At 38.4% G+C, this 24849-nt stretch overlaps 2 protein-coding genes across 7 annotated transcripts in view; one reads left to right on the top strand and one right to left on the bottom strand.

The window, feature by feature from the left end:
• ano10b (anoctamin 10b) overlaps positions 1-1034 on the top strand; it is a 9055-nt gene extending 8021 nt beyond the window's left edge. For 4 of the 5 annotated variants that reach the window (XM_079603669.1, XM_079603668.1, XM_079603670.1 and 1 more), the window contains one exon: positions 328-1034. In XM_079603669.1, coding sequence (XP_079459795.1) covers positions 328-387 — 60 coding nt within the window. In that variant the 3' untranslated portion in view covers positions 388-1034. The remainder of the gene's footprint in view (positions 1-327) is intronic. The other variant, XM_079603671.1, reaches the window with a different exon arrangement.
• The window catches only part of snrkb (SNF related kinase b), a 26232-nt gene continuing 2411 nt past the window's right edge, over positions 1029-24849 (bottom strand). The window contains exons 1-6 of one of the 2 annotated variants that reach the window (XM_079603666.1): positions 22416-22671; positions 15397-16068; positions 7440-7581; positions 4791-5003; positions 4582-4698; positions 1029-4454 (exon numbers count right to left, since the gene is read on the bottom strand). In XM_079603666.1, coding sequence (XP_079459792.1) covers positions 3269-4454; positions 4582-4698; positions 4791-5003; positions 7440-7581; positions 15397-15985 — 2247 coding nt within the window. In that variant the 5' untranslated portion in view covers positions 15986-16068; positions 22416-22671 and the 3' untranslated portion in view covers positions 1029-3268. Of the gene's footprint in view, positions 4455-4581; positions 4699-4790; positions 5004-7439; positions 7582-15396; positions 16069-22415; positions 22672-24849 lie in introns of those variants that run through there. The other variant, XM_079603667.1, reaches the window with a different exon arrangement.

The raw sequence follows: 24849 nt of genomic DNA, 5'->3' as shown, positions 1-24849 counted from the left end.
CATTTTAGCATTCTGCTACATTGTTTAACAATGTATATTACATTTCAAGTTTTTGTCTACATACAAAGGTGAGAACAAAGTGTAGCTGTAAGTTATTACAATCATGCCTGTCATTTTCAGCAATCCTTTTCCCAATATTAGTTAATAAAGCCGACAGAACGCTAATCTTATCTGTCTTTATTACTTTAGGACTCAATTTAATCTCGTTTCTCATGGCTCATGAAGACTAAAGGCATAATGCGATTAACCAACCAATTATTTTAAAATCTAATGTATGTTCAGGACTGTTTACGTAACCAAAAATGTCATTAACTTTTTCTCCCTCAGAAGATCAAGAGCTCTCGTGTTGATGATAAACTCCCTCCGAAGGCCAAAATGGGAGAGTGACGAACCATGGACTATTTCCATGGAGACAATCACAAAAAAGGAGGTGCTTGGCCATGCAGTCACATCACTTAGCCACTGTATACTTAGCTTGCTAATGTACCATATGGCGCAGTTTACCAAAGATAACTTCTACAGTTTACAGGGTTTCAGCCAGTTAATAATTGTTTGCGTCAGTGGTACCTTTTTGAAAACTACTGAAAACAGATGATTATGGTCAAGGAGGATTATGACAGGATAAATTATGATAGTGGGTTAACATAGACCCATGATGTGCTGTATTAATGATTTTAAAAGAATAGTTCACCACAATCACTATGGTATTGTATTTTTCCGGTTGCTGTTCTTTTTGTATATTTGCTTTTACTCATTTTTTTTTTTGTAAATATATTGTGACAATTTTAACTTTTTACCCTCAGTTGTATTTTACATTTCATCAAAACGGATCGTTACAACCAGTATAAATAACCACGCAATGCTTGCCTCACTGAATATGTCATATGAATGTATAGTGATGTAAATGGCCTTGAAGAAAACTAATAATAAATATTCAAATGGGTTTAAACTGAGAAAGTCACATGTATCACTGTGGTCTTGTGCACTAATTCTTTGAAAGAAAAAAATAATAATACAACGACACAAGCGGAGTTTAATCAGTTTTAATAAATAAATATAAAAATAAATTAATCTCATTGAGACAGTCATAGTTTTAGTAAGGGTCAATGGGACTATAGACAAACCAAAATCCAACTGTTGTGAAGTGATTACAGATGCTTTGAAGGATGGAGACCCATGTCAAATTAAATGAGTAACATCAAAATAATAAGAAAAAAAATGCTGATTACGAAAATATAGTGCACGTTTGGTTTTTGTGTATCGCTCTGCCATCCGATTGGTTTAGAAGGTTGTACTTACAAAACATCGTAGGTCAGGATGGTTGTTCCTAGTTTAAACTTTGTATGGGAATGAGAATTCAAATTTCACGTTACATAGATGTAATTTAACCCTCGATATCTCTCCCCAAAGCACCTTCTACATTATTACATCTATTCTTGTGCATTTGGTCAAGCTTATTCGTGGTCCAAGATATTGCCCAAAAAAAAAGAAAGAAAGAAAGTGAATTCGACATTTGCATTTACATTGACTACAGTATGATAAAAAATAACTAATTCACCAGTGACAGGTGTACTATGTATAGCACAGAAACTTACGAACATGTGAAGTGACTGAATAACTTTGACGTCCTTTACAGTACCAAAGTAACAGTAATCACAGTCACACCTGCTATCTAAATGTTTATGTGATCGTGTTTAGGCTGTTTAGGAGGTAAAAACAACAGTAACCGCTAGCTTCACTCATGCCATTGCAACATACGAAGGCTGGATTTTCTCAATGTACATTTTAAGCAAGGCTCAGCTACGGAATTTAGCTTTATGTTAGCATACAGCTCTTCAAATGTATTTACAACTATGACACAAGAAACTATATGATCTTTGTCGATCATCAAACTAGTGTCATAAAAGTCGCTACTACGTTCATTGAATACGATCTAAAATGGAAGGATTGAAATGTTTGTATGGATACGGTGAAAGGGTCAAAATACAACATCATACCAATAGCATAACGTTCAAAAAATATATATACACTGTACATAAATGGATATTTTGTTTTGAGCTTATACCCATACAACATATGTTAAAAATGTACCCAAAGGCAAATGATTAAACAAAAATAGATGTTCAATGTTATGTACTTAATCTCCCTCACATATCTCCTTGTGTAAAAAAAGGAAACAAAAAAGATATGATGTCTTTGTCACCATCTTTCCAAAAAACCCTTGATAACTCTCTAATATTTGATAAAAGCTTCATAATATTTCCAAGAATTAGCAGTTTTAAAACAAACTCCAAAATACAGCTCCAGGAAGACCAGTCTTCTGTTTTTGTGTAACATTATGTCCATTTCACAAAAAGTCTCTAGCTATAATCTCTCAGAATAATCTCTGTTCGAGGCCTCTCTGTTTTTTTAAAATATATCACAGATATACTTACAGTAGCATCTTTCCCTGGTCAGTCCCCCAGCTCACAAAATGCTAATGTTATGCTAAGCTGTTCTCATTTAGCATGCTTTCATAACCATGCTCCCAAACTGTCACTGTTCACTGTATCAATGTGGCAAACTGTTCTGCTTCCTGTCCCACTGCCTGACAGTGAAGATGCAAGCTAACATGCTAGCACGAGAATTAGCAACTTCATCAATGCCACAGCATGCAACTTCTTCAAAGTTCTGCGAGTAAAGAACGTTGCCTCACAGTCACCGGCAAAAACAACCCAAATGAATGACTAAAAACTTGTTAGGACTTCTGTACTGCCTAAGTGGCTAGTCCTTGAGCCTAAATGGCCTCTATTGTGATTCACTGTATGATTCACCGTATGTTCTTGTGTAGCCTTTTTCTGTGTCACTGTGTAGAATGGTCTTCAGTCACTCGTTTAGTGATATCACTAAACTCTGTGGTACTCTTAATGTGGTTAAGATATTACAGTGCAAAATGACAAGTTATTGAATTAAAGCTTCTACGCTAGCAAGACATATGCTACTTCTAATAAAATTCTCTGAGATAACACAGAATATAGTGAGCAGTGTCAGTACATACAGGTGTTCATATACACAGCATTGCCAAAAGGTTAACTGTCTTACAGGAAAGCAGCAATGAATGCTGGGTAGGGAAAGAAAATAATAATATACATTAAGTAGATTGTGTGGGAAAGCACCTCTGAGGTTACAGTATGAGGTGAGAACACACTTATTCTTTTAGTGTTCAGTAAGTTGCAGATATTTGAGGGCTTCTCATGCCAGTTTGTTCTTTGATCTCGCGATTCAATCTCTACAAGACGTGGCAGCAGTTGTACTGTGCAAATGGTAGAAGCTTCTCTTTAGAGGTGGGCTGGATGTTGAAGGACAAGGCTTTCTCACAGAGCGGGAACTGTAGCAGACGTTCTCGCAAGTTCACGTTCTTGACTTTGCTGGGATCTGCCCGAATAGCAGAGTCAGTACTTGTGTCCCTGGTTCCCTGGAGGCCTTTCTGAGGTTTAGGTTGTACCTCCTCAGATTTCTCGACTTCAGCCGCAGTCTTACGCATCTCCACCCCATCGGGACCCAGGTCCACACAGTGGTTCCTTGGCAGGGACCTCGGGGAACCACAAGGTGTTGACACCACCCCAACCTCGAGCAGTCGAGATTTGGCCAGGGTATTATTGTTATTTTCTAGTGTGTCCTTTGAAGGTTCACGCTGTCCCCAGCAGCACTGTACAACATCTAATGTGGGAGCTGGTGGAGGTCCGTCTATATTTGGATCTTGAATCTGTTCTCCCTCTTGCTCATTTAAAGACAAGCTAGGGTGGGTGAAAACATCCTTGCCCCTTCCTCTACCTGGTTGTTCTGTGTGGTTGAACTCCACATGGGCCTCAGTTTTCAAGGGCATCTCTACCTGATTTTCTATGGTGCCAGAAGAGACGTTAGAGACTAATTCTGAAGGCGGCTTCTGCTCTTCTGTGAATTCTGATCCTTCATCAAGTTCCTCCTCCTCCTCGGCCACAGTTACACAGTTTCCCATCACCTTACTTGACGGCATCTCTGTTCTCCTCGGAGTCTCTGATTGCAAAGATATTCTAGAAGGTTTCAATGATAGATCCGGTGAAGGAAACAGACCCAGTTTACCAGGTGCCACCTCAAGCTTCACCTCATCTTTGTTCTGCTCCTTTTCATCATCCTCATCCTCTTCTTCCTCACAGATCTGCTGTAAGGCTCCAAGGCTCTTGACAGTAGGTTGGTCTGGAGGTAGAGGGCGCAAATTGAGGCTCAAGCATGGAGCTGTGCTGCAAAAGTCACTGAAGGAGTTGTCATGACGGTTGGGTTTGGGAGCCAGCAGGTCCCCAGATTCACTCACACCACGTCGGACATAGCCGGAAGACAGAGAGACAAGAGGCGCTAAGGGACCCATAGGTGTTCCTCTTAGTGTATCAGTCCGGGCCACTTGGCTCACCAAGTCCAGTGGCTCCGACATGGGTCTCCTGTAGCGGAAGGAAATAACAATACTCAGTACATAATCTTAAGAACCTTCCACCTTAAGAACCTTAAGAAGCCACCACATAAGAAGATAAAAGACCTTCAGAACTTCAGAAGAATACTGGGACTTACTGTGAATGTCTTTGTTCAGGAGTGAGACTTGACTGCTCTTGCTTTTCTCGAAGGAGTCGCTCTCCCAGCAAGTAGTACGTGGCTGTGATGTGGTTATATTGGTCTGCCTCCAAAGCACTATCACACAAAAATGTATTTGTATTATTAACTTATATAACTGTATACTACGACCAAAAGAAAATATCCAAGAAGAATAAAGAGATACCCACTCCTGGATGGCATCTCGGTCAGCAATGCTGCCACTGGTCATGGCCTGGAGTATGAACTCATGCTCTTCGGGTAACAAACTGCGGTGAGAGGTAAGCGGGGCGGCTGTGTATCCGGTAGGCGAAGGGTCAACACCTTGCAACCAAGGGTGGCTCTCTATCTCTGTGAGAGACGCCCGCTTAGCAGGATCCCTCTGTAGCATACGTGAAATCAAACTGAAAGGAAAAAAAGAAAATAAGATGGAGAGAATGATGAGAGATTGTTATTCCTTTTTTACCAGCGCAGAACGAGAACATCAGACATGACCTTCTGTGGGGGGAAAAAACGAAATAAGAAAAATCCCATCATCTCAAATAGGCTTGATTTTGTCACCCTTCATCACACTTGCCTCCATCTCACTTCATTTCAGCCTCACTCTACTTGCAATTTTCATACTTTCCTTTTCTAGCAATCTTAATAAATATTCTCTGCCTGGCTGACAGACGATGATTGCACAGGCGCATCTTGCCATCAGAGGAGACGGAATGAAAAGGAAGTGCTTATCTTTCTGCTGATTAATATTCATGAGCACCTGCAGAGAATTGGTGCTTCAGTGAGGCGAACTGAAAGAATACGGTATTGGTTGGAACACTTGCGATCCAAGCTTGCTTGTGTATGTGTGAATGCACTGCATCCAGCTTGTTTATTCAGGGCATTTGAGTGTTTTATTTCACTGCGGTACTGGCACACGTTCCTGCATCTCACACAGCTGACCAGCAGGGGGAGATGTTTTCCCTTTCAAAGTGTTTTTTTTTAAGTGTTTAGAATCCCACATGCTCCGTTGCCCTTGAACATCAGTGGAGTCTCTTGATGTGTTTAACCTCAAGACCTTAAATAGCCGTGAGGAAGAAGGGTGGAAAAAAGCAAACTACAGATAAACAGCAAGATGAAAGTCTGCCTAAAGACACAAGTGTTCTCCTCCTCAAAGAAAAGTCTTCACATTAAAGGAGGCTTCTGATTGTGGTGGAGATCATGTGACACAGTCACTATGTTTGGCTGTGCAGTCAAGCCCAGATGTCTAACACAAACTTGTACCCACACTCTTGCACAATTGCCTGATTCAGACCTAAACTCAAGCCTGAGAGCTGTTGCTTTGGGGATGTTCTGACAACAAACAGCCTGGAATAAACCCACTTAAAAATAACACAGACAAAAGGCAGCCTTGTGTAAAGATTGGTCACTTTAGAGCTGCGGTGAACACACTTAAAAGCAGGCTTGTGTAACTTTCAGAAGTGAACTGAGATTAATTTGTGATTTATAATTAAGTTCCTGAATGTGAAATATGGTGTCTAATAGGACGCAGAATTGTACATACAAATGAAATGAAAAGAAAGGTGTTTTTAATAATACATGTAATTTTGTTACAGGAAATATATTTAAAGAAATATTAGAGTGGCACCTAGAGAAATATATACTTACACTTAAAAAAAAAAAAATTATAATTAAAAATATATTATTATTATTATATTAAGTTATCTGAACAAATGTGGTGGACATTTTGTAGTTCTTAATGTTAAAATATAAACTATTTTGACAATTCATTTGAGGGAAAAGTATTATATATGAGGTAACAAATAGTCACAATTACCGGTAGTCAAAATTAATCATGTAATTGTGTATTGTTTCAAAGCATTCCTGTGGCTCGATTTCCTTTCAAGTTCAAATTCCAAATCACGCCCAAACCTTTTTAAGAGCAGTACAATATTATGATTCAAAAAGTGTATTGAAGCTTACTTAAGTCAAGCATTTCTAATCCAACCGGAATATCTAGTTAAAGCCCTCATGAGACAAAACGAGGGAGTTGTCTTGACCTGTTACTCTCAGTATCCATCAGTTGGCCCAAGGATGCAATATCTGTGTGTCTGTCATAACTTGCTCCTAAATCTAACCTCCAAGAACATTTGCGTAATTTAAAGAGCCACAAACTGTGATTGGCTGGTCCAAGCAGGTGTAAACAGATAAAGTACAGTATGTTCATATGGGCTTCGGTCTACACATAGGTATGAAGTTTGGCGTGAAAGTGGTAGAAACTGGAGTGCGAGGGAGTGCTGTTTGAGAGGCGTTTGAGAGGCTGTCAGTTCTCAGGGGGAAAACACAACAGAACACAACCCTGTGTTCCAGTGGCACAAAGCTGTCAATGGCATCTTAAAACTTGCTATTTTAACTCAAACCTGTTTTTGTGGGCACGAGTCAGATCAGCATGGAAACTCTTATTGGAAAGGGTATTACCAGGCTCATGTTCTCGGTTATGTTGTTTTTCCAGAAATAGTGAACTCTTCAGGACCAGCTTGGGAAGAAAGGACTATTGATCTATGAAATCAACTGACCCTGAATAATACAAGACGTGTTGCATAATGGCCTACTACTGTCATGAGTTTCTGGAGTTGTATTTTTGTCATGTTTTCCAGTGAAATTCCCAAGATAACATTGTTCTAACTTGTTTTCGAAGAATACGTCTTAAATGAAAAATGTTCTAAGCCCATTTGTTTTAAGCATAAATTTAGTAAGCTTTGTACAAAAAAATACACAATAAGCTCCAGGCTTCTGGATTAAATCGGAGAAAGCTGTATACAGTATTAGTTCATGTGTGCAAGCTCAGATGACATACGTACTCTTTGCACTCTGGAGAGACGTGGTTGGGCACAGTGTAGCGACAGTCCATGATCATGATGAGGGTCTCGCTGTCGTTGGCCTCCTGAAAGGGTGGTTGTCCACACACTAGCATATAGAGGATTACACCCAGTGACCAGATATCTGGAAGGCAGACAATAACAGACTTAATCTTAAATCTATTTGCCACATTAACATTTATTGGTTTTAAATATTGCAATCTGGGAAATTCGTATCTGAATTTTTAAAAATCAAACTGTTGTCGGAGTAAATATTTACATCCCCAGAGAGAAGTGTAATTGGATTAGTGCAGAAAAGAGGAAGAAACATGTCAAGGGTTTTAACCAACAACGAAGTGCCCACATGTGACAAATGCAATACACACAAATAAACTAAACACAAATAAAACAGAGCCTTAACCTCTCCCGCACTTCTACATACTCTCACTGTACGTCCTCAGACAATATTGAACTTACTAAAGCTTTATGCCTATTGGCATGATTTTCTGAGTAATATGTCCCTGCCATTGTTTTCCTATCCAACTCTGTGCCAACTAAGGATCCCAGGAAGTCTTACAGAACATCATGAACCAAGACCATGGTGAACGGGACATAAAAAAGATTGAAAAGTAATAGAGGGCGTGTAAGTCCCGTGTAAGAGACGTGTTTGTTTTGGTGGCGTACTTTTCCACGGTGGACTTCCAAGAAAACAAGCTTCCTCTTTTACTTTTTCACTTGTGTGCGTGTGAACACAAAAAGAGTACACATATGGGTGAAGGTTTAGGCCTTGCTCTGTTAAATGAGATCATTTTGAAATAATAGGATCAGTTTAGATTCCTTCAGTCAGATCACTCATATTATATTCATAACATTTCATTTAACCTTCGATTTCTAAAGGGAAGAGTACCGAGAATGTGCTCATTCATAGTTTTGGTCTAGTGCGCTGACCTGACTGGCAGTTAAATGCGGCTGCTGTATTCTTGGAGGTCCATTTTGGCGTATACAGAAATTCAGAAGTGGCCAGAGGACAAATGCAAACATTAAATCAACCGGATATTTCTACTGTGTTGTTGCAACATGGGATTGGAATTCTAAACTTGTTCTTGGATCAGTGTTCTTTTAATATCACTGATATACTATTTTAGCTTTTGTTCATATTTTTAATTAGATTTTATTTTAAAATGTTCTGTTTTAGTAATTCTGTTTTAGTTCTAGTTCATCATTAATAATCATCATCAACAACATCATTAATAATACCACTACTAATAAAAAAATATTCAAATTTAGGATTACTTTTTAGTTTACTAACCCTTTTAATTTTACAAGTAGTTCACCCAAAAATGCCTTTTAAGTTAACTTTTTTTTTTTTTTTAACCTGTGCCAACTTCTTAAACTTTCCCATTTAAACGGCAACTTCAAATCTGACACGCTGGTCTCAGTGTGGTGTGTGTGTGTGTTCCTGGTAAACCCAATGGGGACAAAATGTCCCCACAATGATGGAAATACCAGAAATCTCTGACCTTGTGGGGACATTTTTGGTCCCATGAGGAAAATAGCTTGTAAATCATACTAAGTGATGTTTTTTGATTATGTAAAAATGCAGAAAGTTTTTGTTTATGATTGGTAGGTTTAGAGTTAGGCCATAGAATATACAATTTGTACAGTATAAAAATCATTATAATCATCAGTTTAAATCATAAAACACTGAAACCCAACATTTGTGAGTATAAGGATGAATTCTGTGTGAAAGAGCATGTACTGTGTGAACCAGAGCAGAGCATCAGCGTGACAGACAGTCCTGAGAGACAGCATTGTCCAAACAGTGTCTTTAACTGCTCTGACAATAACTCCTCTCTTCTGCTCTCTGTACGGCGTGTTCCTCCACAGACACGAGAGCTACAAACCACACACGTGCATGCAGAATGTTATGTAACATATTTGATCTTTTAGCACACTCGAATGGTCCAACTATACATGTGATTGGACATCAGATGAAATATGACACCAAAGGTTTAAACTAATAAAATTATGATGAATCCTTGATCAAACAAGTGCATTAATGTTCTAACTAAAACTTTATTTTAGTTAAATTACTCAAATTTCCTTTACTCAAAATTACTTAAAAACCCTGTTAACTTAGATAAATGATAAAGATAGTTTATGTATGCAGTTGTTTCTTAGAAACTTTGTAAGAAACATCTCAGAGTGTGAATGTGTGGATGTGACCAGACAACTTAATTTTTTTCAGCATCAAATGTCTCCATCATCAAAATGAACTCTTTCTGCTGATCTAAGGTCAGTGTGACTGGTTAGTTTGAAGTGCAGAACACCTCTGTGTGTGAGTGCTGTGACTGCAGTTTACACTAAACAGTGTAACTAACAAGGAGCGGGTCTGTGTTGAGCTTACATAATGTGACAACAGCGTGTCTCCAGACTTGAGGTCTTGTAAAGATTCTAGGATTTTAAAGATTCTAATTATAGTTTGTAGAATAGTAGAACCTTTAGAACATTAGAAACTTTGCACCGTTTTCAATATTTATAATATATTTATACGTCTTATATCAATATATATAATCTTAAGGACGTTTTTATAATTTTTATAATATTTGTTAGAATTAAAAACAAATTTTTTTCAAGTATCAGAATATTTAGAATACTTAGAATCTTTTTTGAAATTTAAAAATGTCATAATGTTTGGAAACTCTGAATCTTTCAAATATTTGAATTTTTATAATACCATTGAGTCCAAATATGTTCAAAATTCTGGGGTCTGATTTTTTATGTTTTTGAAAGAAGACTTGCCAAGGCTCTGTTTTTTGATTAATTGTGAAATATTACTACAATTGAAAATAACTGTTTCCTATTTTAATATATTTAAAATGTACTTTATTTCTTGTTATGGCAAAGCTGAATCATTACTCGTCATTCAGAGTCACATGATCCTTCAGAAATCATTAGAATATGCTGAGTTGCTGCTATTATTTGGGCATTACATTTACATGTATTCATTTAGCAGACACTTTTATCCAAAGCGACTTACAAATGAGAAACAATAGAAGCAATTAAACTAGCAGTAGGACAACAGTATGTAAGTGCTATGACCCTTCACAGTACAATCCAACACAATTTTTAGAATAGAGAAGAAGGCATGTGGGCATTATTATTTTAAATGCTTAATATTTTTGTGGAAACTGTGATACATTTTTTTCAGGATTTTTTTAACGAATAGAAAGTTCAAAAGAACAGAATTGATTTGAAATAAAATTCTTTAGCAAATATTATAAATGTCTTTACCGTGACTTTTGATCAGTTTAATGTGTCCTTGTTGGATACAAGTAGTAATTTCTTTCAAAAGAATAGAAAAATGCACACAAAGCAGTGTAAGATAGCCAGTTTGTGAATGGGTGTGTGATATCTTGGAGTGTGTGAGTTTGTGAGATGTCACTGAGCCAGTCTCTCCCAGCTTATCAGTCTCAGAACATCTCAGATCAGCAATGTCAACAACCCGAATCCTGACGACACTGAGCTGCTTCACACACGGTACGGTAAGCCAGATCATGAGGACATTGTAATGTCCATGTGAGAACAATTTGGTCCCCACAAAACCTGTACTTATAAGTTGTGTGTATAATATAATAGAGTGGTAATTAGAGCTTAAGTGTGTGTGTGTGTCTGCATGTGAGCTGGCATTGAGTGACTGAACTCTTGTGAGTGGATTAGAGTCGAGCAGCTGATTACAGACTATGAATAAAACCTCTGACAGAGCTAATGGACATTCAGCCGTCCACACACACAAAGGCTCAGGCTCACGTATGAACGTAAAAAAAAAAAAACAGTGCAAAAACCCTTCTACAATCACATGTTTAAATATCAGATTCTACACTTTCTCATCTCTCTCTCTTCTGCTACAGAGGTTAATGTCATCAGCTAGACAGGATGCCAGCCTTTGCCCAACAAACTTCAGGAGCTGAACAAACTACTAGGCAGCGGGCCACATGGTCAGCCGACAGGCACTGCCGAGTGTTTAGAGCTGCTAAAATAAACCGACTAGCAGATGGAATGTATCCCACTGCACAATAACGTAACATAATGCAGGTACAATGCAAGTGCAAGCCAGGAGCTTTTAATTAAGTCTGTTTTTTGTGCTATAGCACAATGTAATAGCCTGCATTTGATCTTAAAACCAATTTTTTAAAAAAAACAAGGCTGTTGCGAATGAAAGGAAGCTAACTAAAAATATAAATGTGCATTTTAATAAAGAAAAATAAATTAACTTATCAAAAGGGAGGATAAAACACTTCTCATATCTTTTGTTGTTGATGGCAAATGACTAGGGCCGCATGCTTTTGGGGGGGAAATCGAATTGAGATTTTTCTGCAAAAACTTTTAACCGATTCTGATTATTTTTTTTTTTTTTAAGTTCCCGGTTTGCTGTGCTTGTTTGTAGGGCTGCACAATTTGACTAAAAATGTATGATCATTATGAGCCCCGCAAATGACATGCAGATAAAAAATAGTATGCTATTATTCTATTTATCGCACGATTTACTATTTTGTCCTCTTGATTTATAAATCGTGCGCATGCCGCACAAATCGAGGGAACGAAATAGTAAATCGTGCACACGATTACTTTTTTTTTGCAAGACATGTGCGGGGCTCCGTATATCATTTATCAATATGATTAGAAATAATTATTATTTTCAGCCTTTGTGATTTGCTAGTCGCACTGAACCATCTCATGATTTTGGTTTTATTCCTTTTGCAGCCGTACAACATGCGACCACTTCAACAGTATTTTATGCGAATGCACCTGTGAACTGGTAGAAGCTAACCAAATTAGCCAGACGCTACCATGGAAGGGTTGTGTGACATGCCCTCATCTTCAAAAACCATAAATCATACAGAATCAGGAACCATTGAAAGTCAGATGAACCTGTGTCACCTGAACAAATGTATTCAGGCAAATATGCTAACTGCTAAGCTCCATTGCTTTTATGTCCATGTTTACTCTTCGTTCTGACTGATAAAGGAAGTTAAACATCTGTAACGCATGACTACTCAGTCCTTATCTGCTCTAGTTCTATCGCTAAGAGAAAGATGAGACAAGCCCTCAGGTTCACACGCCTCTAGCGTGCTAGCATGTATGTGTGTGAGTATTGCCTCCTCTGCACACTTTGTTGGGTCTCGGCGGAGGCTGACCCACTTTGTGCAGATCTAATCCTGGCACAGGCAGCCTCTGTGAGAATTACTGTCCCACAGTCACATGGCGCTCTGGCAGAAAAAAAATCATATAAATATGATATTAATATGTTAGAGCAGAGGGGCGGAAGGGCACACATGGCAGCTCAGCACACATCTGTGCTCTAGAAAGCCCTAGTGAACTGGAACGAGAGAAAGACAGGTTCAGTGTCTATGCAATGTTAAGCTCAAGTGTCCTCTGAAGACTGTCTCTATCTCTCTCTCTGTCTTCGGCGTACATTGTGTCAGCAGCTTTGTGACTCACATTTTGATCCATCTTTCACCATAAGCCTTGAGTTTTTAAGACAGTGTGTCAAGTTAAAAATAGTTTAACTTGCAAAACACGTCTCCATATCCCTACATTCTGTTCTATTCCACTGCACTCCATCCTACTATTTTTGAACACAAGAACATGAGCTGTGTGAACGCACACTAGGAAATGCATCAGATCAGGGTCAGGGGAACCCAAAACCAGCCTAAATATGCACAGTTTCCCTAAGATCAAACAGTCGACCGATCATTCAGGCAAACTAACTTGTAGTTTGGAAAACGTGTAGTTTTGCATATGTATAACTAGAATCTATGAATATTTAAATCTATAAATCAGTTTATGCATTTTTGAAATCTTAAAATCTAGGAATATTTGAAACTACAAATCTTTAGAATCTAGTTTAATCTTTGAATCTATGCTGAATTTATGAATTTATGAATTTATTTATCTTTAGAACCTTTAGAATGTTTAGAATCTGTGAATCTATCAAACTATGAATTTGAATTTAGAATCTTTGAAACAATATTTTCATCTTTGGAATCTTAAAATTTGGAATCTTAAAACTATGAATCCCTAGAATCATTGAATTCATGAAGCTTTAGAATCATTAGAATCTTTGGAATCTGTGAATCTATTTGATTGACATTTGATTATTTGAAACGATGAATCATTTTAATTTTTATCATTTATTAATCTTCAAACCTTTAGAATCTTAACTCTTTCGCCAGCGAATCAGATCAGAATTCAGAACATCTAGATCAGATTCAGAAAGAATGATCAAAACATAGATGGAGTAGATTGAGTCCATCAACACCCCCAAAGTTTGCTCGGTCCTGTACCTCGTCATGGGTCGACATTTCATGCGGTAATATCAGGCAGTTTTGATTTGTATGCGTTTTAATGTTGATGATCGTATTATTTTACATATACATCTTCTTACATATGCTATCGCTTGTTTCTGCTTCTTTTTTCCTGTGTTTTGGTCCAGAGATTCAGTACTCTTTCAGAAGATGCGTAATAGCGTAATAGTACCCCCCCCAGTACTGTACATCTGTGCTCTAGAAAGCTTTACTTAACTGAAACAAGACAGTAACAAGAAAGAGACAGAATGATTCATTGTCATTCCAGTTACTCTTTATCCTCTTGTCTGAGTCAATGTTAAGCTCAAGTGTCCTGCTTGACCCAGTCTCTCTCTCAATGAATATGTCTCTCTCCATACTCATCATCTCTCTTTCTCTCTCTCTCCATACTCATCATCTCTCTCTCTCTCTCTCTCTCTCTCTCTCTCTCTCTCTCTCTCTCTCTCTCTCTCTCTCTCTCTCTCTCTCTCTCTCCATACTCATCATCTATCTCTCTCTCTCTCTCTCTCTCTCTCTCTCTCTCTCTCTCCTTCCTCCTCGACTCTTTGTCATACATTGAATCTCCAGAGCTTAATAAGGTGACTGGGTCTGAACAATAGATTGGAAGATGGATAGAAGGAACGCGAGTTCACAGTCAGCCACATTCATCCTCAAAACAATTTTCCAAGACACAACATTACAGCAAATATGAGAAAGTTCCAGACCAAAGCACTGCCTGACACAACAGAAAAATGTACCGCAGGCAGCAGACACATTTTATACATCTCTGTGGTTGAACGATATGGGTTCCTTTAATGGCTATTGCTAATGTCAAAATAAAACACTGTTTGTTACCAATTTCACTATCGTTAATTTTCAGGATATTTTATGTGAATTTGGCTCTCATGATAATTTGTTGCAGGGATTCTGAATGCAGTCAATTGAGTCATGTGTAGGTCTGACCTGACTCAAATCTCCTAGCTTGAACCCTGCCAGAGCACAGATATGCTGTTCATTCAGTAGATTTCCGCTCTGCAAACGGCAGCGATTAAACCCAGAAGTGGCACGTGGGGAGAAGAGAGGGGAAGATCAACAGCGAGAAGAGAGCGAGGCGACCCGGCGTTCTTGCAACACAAACAATGAGTTTAACGTACAAGCTCACGAACCACTACAATTTAATCCCTTGCCGGATTAGTTTGACTGCGCTGCATGTAAATGAAAAGTCTGAGTCCGACAGGACAGAATTTAGCATCTGCGGAGATCTGATTGACTGAATAAATATAGCAACACACTTGGAAACAGATAGAATATATATATTCAATCTTTGAAACTATGAATCTTCGAATCTCTTATGAATATGAAATCTTTCAATTTTTGGAATCTTAAAATCTCTGAATCTTTTCTGTTATTAGAATCCAACAAATCTTTCAATCTTTGGAGTGACTTTATTGAGAATTTGACTCTCATGCGAATTTGCTTCAGGGATTCTGAATGCATTCTGATTGACTGGCTGAATAAAACAACGCACTTGGAAACAGATAGAAGAAGGGAAACTGTGATTCAAGAATTTGTAGGAGGTGCTATGTCCGAAAATATATAATTTCATCACTTACCCACTGCAGGAGCATCATACTCTTCGCCTAGCAGTATTTCTGGGGCGGAATATGCTAGTGAACCACAGCTGGTCATCAACATAGTCCCAGGCTTAAAGTGGTTACTGAAGCCAAAATCTGTTAGCTTCACCGTCCCTTGCTGCCTGAAGAACACCACATTCTCCGGCTTCAGATCTCTGTGGACAACATGCAGACGATGGCAGTAGGCTATCGCTCGTACAATCTGAGCAAAGTGCACTTTCGCAGTGTCTTCGGCCACCCCGCCTTCGTGACGCAAGATGTAATCGTACATGTCACCTCCGTCGCCCAGCTCTAGGATGAGGTAGAGCTTGGTCTGTGTATCGATGACCTCATACAGTCGGACTACATTGGGGTGCTGGACGAGTTTCATGCAACGGACTTCTTGTAGCAAGTGGCCAGTTGCTAAATCGTCAAGCTTGGTCTTGTCAATGACTTTGACTGCTACTAGTTGGCCCGTGAATACATGACGGGCTAGTTTGACCACGGCGAAATGACCTTTACCCAGTGTGCGGTCTAGATCATATAGGCCGGCTATCTTGCCCTCGTAACCGCTTTTGGTGGCAGACATTTTGGATCAAGCAGTGGAGGTACAGTTGCAGGGCTGGGCACTTTTATGTAAGGAAGCTGAAGGAAACTCTACTGAGACATCACCTGTGGAAACACAAAAGAGAGAAAATGACAGTGAGGAAATGACACAAAAACAGCGGACCCCCTGCACATAATTGTTATAATAAATTTGATCTCATAAATGGGGAAATGTATCTAATTAGTGATGCTTGCTAAGGGAAGAACCTAACCTTTACCCACCAAACAACCCCGAAAGTCAATTGCAGGGTAACATGCCAGCAATCACTCAGATCACCCAAGCAACTGAAAGGCAACACCCTGGCAACCATCCACAACACTCAAGCAACTGCATAGCAATTCCCTGGCAACCATCCACAGCACTCTAGCAACATACCAGCAACCACATACCACATACCAAACAATCACTCAACATAAAGTATGTCAGTAACCATACAGCAACATACTAGAAACCACCCAATGAACTGTAGCAACTGCATAGTAACATGCCATAAACCAATCAGAACATGCTAGCAAGAGCAATGGCCTTTAAAACCATCCACAACTTTAGCAACCTAATAGCAAAACCTTAGCAACAACAAAGCAACTCAAAATACCGTAGTAACAGCCTAGCAACCAGATCAGTGTTAGTAATCATACCGCAACTCCCTAGAAACCATCTACAATATCCTAGCAATCACATAGCAACATGTCATCAACCAATCACAAATCATTGGCAACAGCAGAGCAACACCCTTGCAGCCATTCACAATTTGAGCCATCGCATAGTAACACCCTGGCAACCCCATAGCATCATGTCAAGAAAGAGCCAATCATAACACCCTTCAAACTAATATCCTAGCAAGTATCAAACAACCAGAACAGCTTAGCTACAGCATAGCAACAGCCTGGCAACCACCTATGACATCCTAGCAACCACAGAGCAATGTGCCAACAGCCATTAAGAACAATCTAGCAGCTACACAGAACTTTAAAAGGTTATTCTGTGGCATCAGACTGGAAAACCCTTTTAGTAATCTTTAAGTGCAGGGATGTAGTGCTCTTTGTGTTGAAATAGACAGTGCTGCAAATAGAGGCAAACTCCACTTGACTTTCACATTCACAGAGGAAGGCGAGTGTGTGGAGAGAGCACAGGGTAGGCCGTCTAACAGGTTTATATACTGTATGCTCAAGAGAAGAGAAGTACTGTTGGTATTTGCCTGCATGAATCCCAGACACTGATCTTAAAACATTTTGAAGAAAAAAATAATTGACTAATTAACCAATTGTCTCATAAGCAAACAATTATTATACCCAGACAGAGCCTACTTTGTAGTACAGTAGTTACTTAGCAACAGTAGTTACTATTACGAAGAACTCAAACAAATCCACCCAGTTACTTAACAGAGAACTCCTCTGTTATCAAACTGATAGGGAGTGACAATAATGGCACGTTCAAGCACGAATATGGCTGTCTATTACAAATTCAGCCATACCTAGAGGTAACATCATAATGCATGCTAAGACAAAACCCATTCATAGTGCAATTCTATAGGAAGTGATATTGAGTGTGACATCCCCCCTATGGTATTAGACATCTTTTGTAATATCATTGTATCACACAGTTGCAAGACATAATGTGATTAAGAAAATGTATTTCAAACATTAGGTGTACATGAAAACTTAAGGGAGATTAGTTAAGACTCAAGAAAAACCAAAACCAAACAAAAACCAAAACAAAAGAACAAACAAAACAAACAACGTCCCTAAAAGACACACAAACCCAAACAAAAACAAAACAAACAACCGTCCCAAAAAGACACGTAAAATCAAACAAAAACCAAAACAGCAATCCCAAAAAGAAATATTAAACAAAACTAAAACGAAACAAACAACTGTCTCAAAAAAAAGACACACACAACAAATACCAAAACAAAACAAACAACTGTCTCAAAAAGACACACATCATCTCAAACAAATCAAAATAAAATAAACAAAACACAAAAACTAACAACCCCTAAAAAGACACACAACAGCACTAAAAAAAATATCAAATAAAATACAATTCTGAAATTAATCTCACAAAGAAATAATTGAGGGAACCCAGATAAAGCGTATAGATAAATATGCTCTGATGGAGGGGATACAAAAAGATGAGTGGAAAAAGAGGGGAGTGCGTGGAGAGAAGTGTTTTGGGACTTGGCGTCAGAGGAGTCGGATGACGGGTGTAGCACAAATGGTGTAGATCAATACCTGTAATGCGATATCATTATTAGTGTGCGTGTGTGGTTTGATGAAAGGAGCTTAATATTTAATGACCAATGATAGAGGTTGAAAAGGACACTAATGCCATGATGCCCATCTAAGACACCCGTGTTAACTAATAAAAACGGCAAATGCACATAAAATGACTAAAACTTAAATATAATTCTAACACATGGAAATGTTATTATTCAGTAATGATATATTCATGTCACGTATGCAAATATTTACACTCCTCATACACATTGTATTCGGGTATCTGAATGATATGTGAGGAAAAATGGAGAATTCAATCTCCAATTACTTTCAATGTATGCAAAAGAGCATAAAATTATATTTTAAGTGAGCAATTCCTTTAACAGAAGAGAATTATATCTGTTTTAGTGTTTGCAAGGTCATTCTTTTTATTCAGAACTTCCTACTTCTTACACCCTGGAGAGCAAAACTTTGATGCTTTGTTGCCTTTACAAAGATGTATTTATTTAATGGTGAGCCCGAAAGAGAAACAGAGCCAGATGACAAATGAAAGTGCAAAAACAGAGCACAAGGATGTAACAAAAGACTGGGTGGCCTCCATATTGAGGAAGGATAGGGCTGTCCACCCTTTCCATGTTCAGAATCGGCTATATCATTTACAAAGCATGGCAGTATTTCCTACGGGGAGCACAAATGGTGCTTCCTCCTGATAGCGCTCAGGCAGACACCCAGCATCCGCAATTTGGGACGCCTCTCACAGTTACACAAGACTCACACATGCTAACACACGCAGGCATGGCATTTCCTCGACTTCCTGCAAACGAGGAACTCACGTCAAGGAGAAGGGAAGCAGGCTCAGCGTTTCTGCGAGAAAATGTCCGCTGCCTGAAAGAGCGATGCTGGGGTCTTTTGTCACCTGCTGCGCGAGAGTCAGAAGGAAAACAGACCTCGACTCACTTGTACGCCGATACGGGAACACACAAACCCGTACGCGGGGCTGTCAGGAGGCACCAGGGGAGAGGTGTGAAAGGATGAGTCATCCCGCTCTCTCTTTTGAAGGAGGGAGGGCTGATGGACGAGCGGAGTGAAGAGATGTGAAAGAGATGCAGAGTTGGGGAGAATATAATGGGGTTTCCTTTAGATATGATCTCATCGCCCCATGTTCCCATCATGCAATATTCATGGTGATGAGGTCAGCGTGGTGCAGTGGGAGCTTGCGTGCCTGCTGTTCGAAGTGCATTAACGTGTAGACTCAAACACACACAGTAAAACATTTAAACCACTGGTCTATCGGTAAAATTCATGTGCTATAGAGCCAAAATGCACATATTCAAACTGTTGGTCTCATTCACTAAGTATGCGTGCACACAAATTTGTGAGTAAAACCAGCATACAAACATCAATAACTTTAATACTAAAAAGTACTCTAAATTTACGGGGAAAAAATTCAACCATGTACGTAAAAAATAAAATAAAAAGAAACCTAGTACTCTGGGTGGCCTTAGAATCATGTTAAGATAAATTGTTTGGTACGTATTTAGAGATCTTTCGAGAGCGTTGAATGTTTGCTGGGACGGAAGGCTGTAAAGGATAAGGAAAGGTTGTGAGAAAAGCTCTTATATGAAGATGGTTTTGGCGTGTTTTATGCAAACTATTAACCTTGTGCCCGCGGTGGGTCATTTAGAATACTCCAAATTCATTAACAATAGAACGAGGTTAAGAATAAATCCATGTGCTGTGAATTAGGCAGAATTTTTTTCCGAAAGAAATTATCCTGTGCGATCACGAATATAAAAAATATTTGTCAATGTACACCCAGTGTTCCAAAACCTAGTAATTGTGGAATCCACATGTACCAGATGTGGCCCGGATCTGGGCCGACACTATGTTGCTGTCTGGGTGCCTAGGGCCTACTGAGGGAAAATCTGAAGTTCACACTCCAGGTCTATAAGTGACACAATTTTGTCCAATTTCGTAGGCAGCGTCGAATTGGGAGGCATGCAATTCCAGAATGCATTGCAATGAGTTCCAAGATGGCGGACAAAACGAAAATCGTTAAATAAACCTAATATACAGAATGCCTTTTTTGCATTCCACTGCACTACTTTTCCCATTGTTTTTCTATGTAAACATGCGCTGTATGAATTTATTTGACCATTGCGCATACATTTTACAGGGATAGTTCACTCAAAAAAAAGAAATTTCTGTCATCGTTTACTCATTCTCAAATTGTTTCAAATCTGTATAAATGTCTTTGTTCTGCTGAACACAAAAGAAGATATTTTGAAGAATGTTGGTAACCAAACAGTTGATGGGCCCATACACTGTAAAAAAAAAAATTACATCCCCAAGTCAAAATTTTCTAGTGACTGGTCTCATCTAAATTTTTTAATTAGTCTGACATATTATTTCTCATTGAGCCAATGATAACAGACTATTGCAACAATTAATTCAATTAATTTTACCGAATTTCACTTGGGCCAATTTAAAAATTTAGATGTGACCAGTCACTAGAATATTTTGACTTGGAGAGATATTTTACTTTTCCTACTATGGTAATGAGCCCGAGATCTGTTATTATATAATTATGAAAATTATTTATAAAAAATGACATACTTTACCCAGTATTTGTGTGCAGAGAGTTGATATGCTTAAAATATCACAAGTTTAGTTCTTCAACATGCTAATGGAAAACTAAATTGAAATCAATTGATTTTCGTACTACCCGTGTAGAACATTACAAATTCATCACTTGTGAGGTTGCATGACTAATAGGATGCTATCTTAGAAGGTAGCTGCCTATGTAGACAGTAGACAGTGAGGTAACTTTTTATTACTTGTCTCTTTCTTTCCACTTTGAAAATTAAACCTGAAAATGAACCCATATAGTCTCCTATGTATATTTCCAGTGACAAGAAGTTAGTCTGTCAACATCTGCTGTGCGACATGACACGATCAGTCAGTCTGAGGAAATTTGGTTTCTACAATGTAGGCGAAACTTGATCTAAGTGACCTGCACTCCCCTCTTGTCCTGATTCCCTCAGGTCTGCCTTGTGATGGAGCTGATGTGTCTTAGGACACGACTGTGATAACACTTGACACACACATGCACACTTCTTCTCCTTTTCAATCGGAGGCACAAAAGAATCACTGTAAAACCCACAAACTTGGTAGTTTGCCAGCACACACACTTGCACATATGCTCACACACATGTACGTGCACACAAACAAACACTGCTGAGTCTAGGACTATGGCAGCAAGCTATATATACTCGCACTCAAGTATCCACAATGCTGCATTACATACAAGACCATAATGTATATATCTCAGAAAGACATCAGTCTAATGACTTTAGCCAGCATCCTTTGCATCGCATTGCTAAGAATCTCACTAAGTATTCAGTTTAATTGCCACAAAACCTGTCAGTTCAACAATAATAACTGCTCCTGAATGCATCTCTCTTGTTTATCAGTTTGCATATTCACAGGATTCCTACACTTATGGAACAATGCATTTTGACTTTGCACCTACACAGAGCAATATGATGTTCATTAGATATAAAGCAATGCGACTCAATTTCTCTGTCCTTCTCTCTGTCTCTTTGCCTTGTTTTCTTTCTCTTACCTGTGTGTGTCCTTCTGTTAGATTCCCCTGAATGTCTCCAGGCCTAGGATAACAAAGAGCGGACTGGAGGATAGGGTGACTGGCTGCCATACTGAGGTGTGTGTGTGTGTGTGTGTGTGTGTGTGTGTGTGTGTGTGTGTGTGTGTGTGTGTGTGTGTGTGTGTGTGTGTGTGTGTGTGTGTGTGTGTGAAGGAGAGAGATAGAAACGAAATGCAGGCCAGCACAATGCCTCCGACCCAGTGTTAGTCTGCAAAGCACATCAGAGTCACCTTTAACAATTTAGTCTTCCTAATAGCAACTAGCTAATAACCTGTCAACTACATAAAATGACACTAATAAAACAATAGTCCATCAGATAATTAAAATCATCATTATTAACTATAACACAAACAATAACATCAAACTATACACTCTGACAGGCTCTCAATGATCCCAAATGAAACTCAATGGAATTAAACCCTGCATATATATATATCCCATAGGCCTATATCAATCCTCACGGGCGATTTCAGCATTCAATTCAACAAACAGTTAAATACACAGAACGCATTTGTTTTCTATAATAACTTACCATATAAAGTGGTAGGCAGCGTTTATGCGTCTATGTAAACGAGCATCCGTTGGAAATAGCCTACTCTCAGCTTCCCCTTTTGTATATTTCTGGAGGCTAAACACAATATTCGCTTCCCAATATCTTCGCACGTCTGCTCGCTGTTGTTTTTATCAATAAATGATGCCCACTGTCCGACCAGGACGAGGCATGTAGTGGTGCGCGCGTCGCTCCGCAGTGCTCGCGCTCACTTCTGCTCTAGCGCTCGAGCGCTCTCCCTCCTCTGACGTCAATGCATTCCAGCTTACCCGGACTTGAGTGAGTGAGGGCGAGAGAGTTGACTAGGCAGGGCCATATGAAATGTTTCTTAAGTCTCAAGAACACTATTATGCAACTGGCTATAATTAGGAGAAGGGGCTGAATGGAACAACATCACTCGGACTGACATTCCGCTCATTTATGTGCGATGTTGGTCACTTTAATATTTTCACAGTAGCTATATGCAAATAAGCTGACTCACTTGTGCAATTCTGAACATTCGTGCAAGGTCTGTAATGAGCATAGGATACAGGCATTTAAAGAATTGAAAATAGTTTCTGTTAGACTTGCAACAGAAAAAACATGCTGCTGCAAGTTTGCTATTAAAGTAAAATGTTTCTATACCAACCTATATGAGCTATTCAAATCTGTTACTAACTGATAGTGACACATGCTACAATAGAAGGCTGCACAATGACTTGGAACTGGCCTCTCGCACAATGTGATCCACATATTATTATATGAATTAAACAACATAAATGAATAGGCTAGACGATTACTAAATAAATGAAGGAGAATCTCTTTTAGTTAATAGTTTTACTCAGCAAAGGATGCATTACATTGATCAAAAGACATTTATGTTACAAAAGACTTCTATTTAGATATGCTGTTCTTATGAACTCTCTATTCATTAATGAATTCTGACAAAAGTACGGTTTCCACAAAGATATTAAGCAGCACAACTATTTTCAACATAGATAATAATCAGAAATGTTTCTTGAGCAGCAAATTAGCATATTAAAATGATTTCTGAAGGATCATGTGACACTGAAGACTGGAGTAATGATGCTGAAAATTCCCCTTTGCATCACAGGAATAAATTACATAGTAAAATATAAGTAAAACAGAGAACAGTTATTTCAAATTGTAATAATATTTCCCAATATTACATAAGCTTTACTGTATTTCTATGCTTTTATATTTCTTTACTATATATTATGATCAAATAAATGCAGCCTTGGTGAGCATAAAAACTTATTTATAAAACATTTAAAAATATATATTTTCAGTATATTTAAACAAAATCTAAACCCACGTACATACTCTTTATTAAAAAGAACAAAATAAAAAAATAATACACTAATATATATTTTATTGTAAATATTTGTTTATGTAACCTATATTACCCATAATAAAAAATAAGTGAATACAAAATTATAAATAAGGCAAATGAATAGCCTACCTTTTGCTTATATTTACTTTAAAGTTTTTTTGTGTGCTATTTTTAGGAAGGTAACTTAAAGGTTTTATTGTAGCAGTTTTATGCCTCATAGCTTAAAATTAGTAACATTTTTACAGCGTAGATTTATGGAGCTTTACGGGAAAACTCATCAGGTCAATATGTTTGCCTTGTGTGCACTTCCCAAAAGTACATTGTGATACAACAGAAGTGTAAAGCTTCAATGACAGCTGTTGAACGAGTTTTCATGAGGTCAGAGGAGCATATTAAAAGATTCTGAAGGGTAAATTAAAGGTTAATTTCCAAATGACTACTATTATTTTAACATCATTGAGATGTCTGGGATGCCACGTGAGTGTTAATGGTGGTGAATGTACAAGTCGGAACAGAGGACATTCTTAAGATTCCAGAACACTGGAGGAACTGATCAAGATTCCGTGCACTCACTTCCTCTCTACGCTGGAACTGTGAGGTTGACTGACTGAGTCTGACATCCTCAAAACACTAGTCAAGGAGACTGTGATGTCATCAAAACACCAAATTTGAAATGCCTTTGTCTCAAAAGATTCATTTAAACAATCCGACAGTCACACACTTTTACACAATGACTGGCACAAGCACCTCCATTAACACAGCCCTAATTTTAGATAATATAAAAATACTTGCATTGTTCATCTCTTCATATTAACTACGTCAAGAACAAGCGTTGGTCAGACCACATCCATGGGGGTTTTATTAAAAACAGGTTTGACGATTATCAAGTTTGAAGCTCTTTGTGTTGAGTGTACGCTTTCATCCGTGTTAGTCAACACAGGCACAATGTAACTATTTAAGAGGCGAGAAAGACAGACTCTCCCCAAGGGGAACAAATGACGTCCGTACATGGCGGAGAACACATTGGTTACTATGGGAACCGATGCCGTAACTTGTCAGCTCGATCTACGCAGGTTGCAAAGC

Source organism: Phoxinus phoxinus, assembly GCF_949152265.1.
Source record: "Phoxinus phoxinus genome assembly, chromosome: 25".
In the NCBI taxonomy this organism is placed as follows: Eukaryota; Metazoa; Chordata; class Actinopteri; order Cypriniformes; family Leuciscidae; genus Phoxinus; species Phoxinus phoxinus.
The sequence above is the reverse complement of the archived record's forward strand: the minus strand, read 5'-3'. Positions and strand labels throughout refer to the sequence as shown.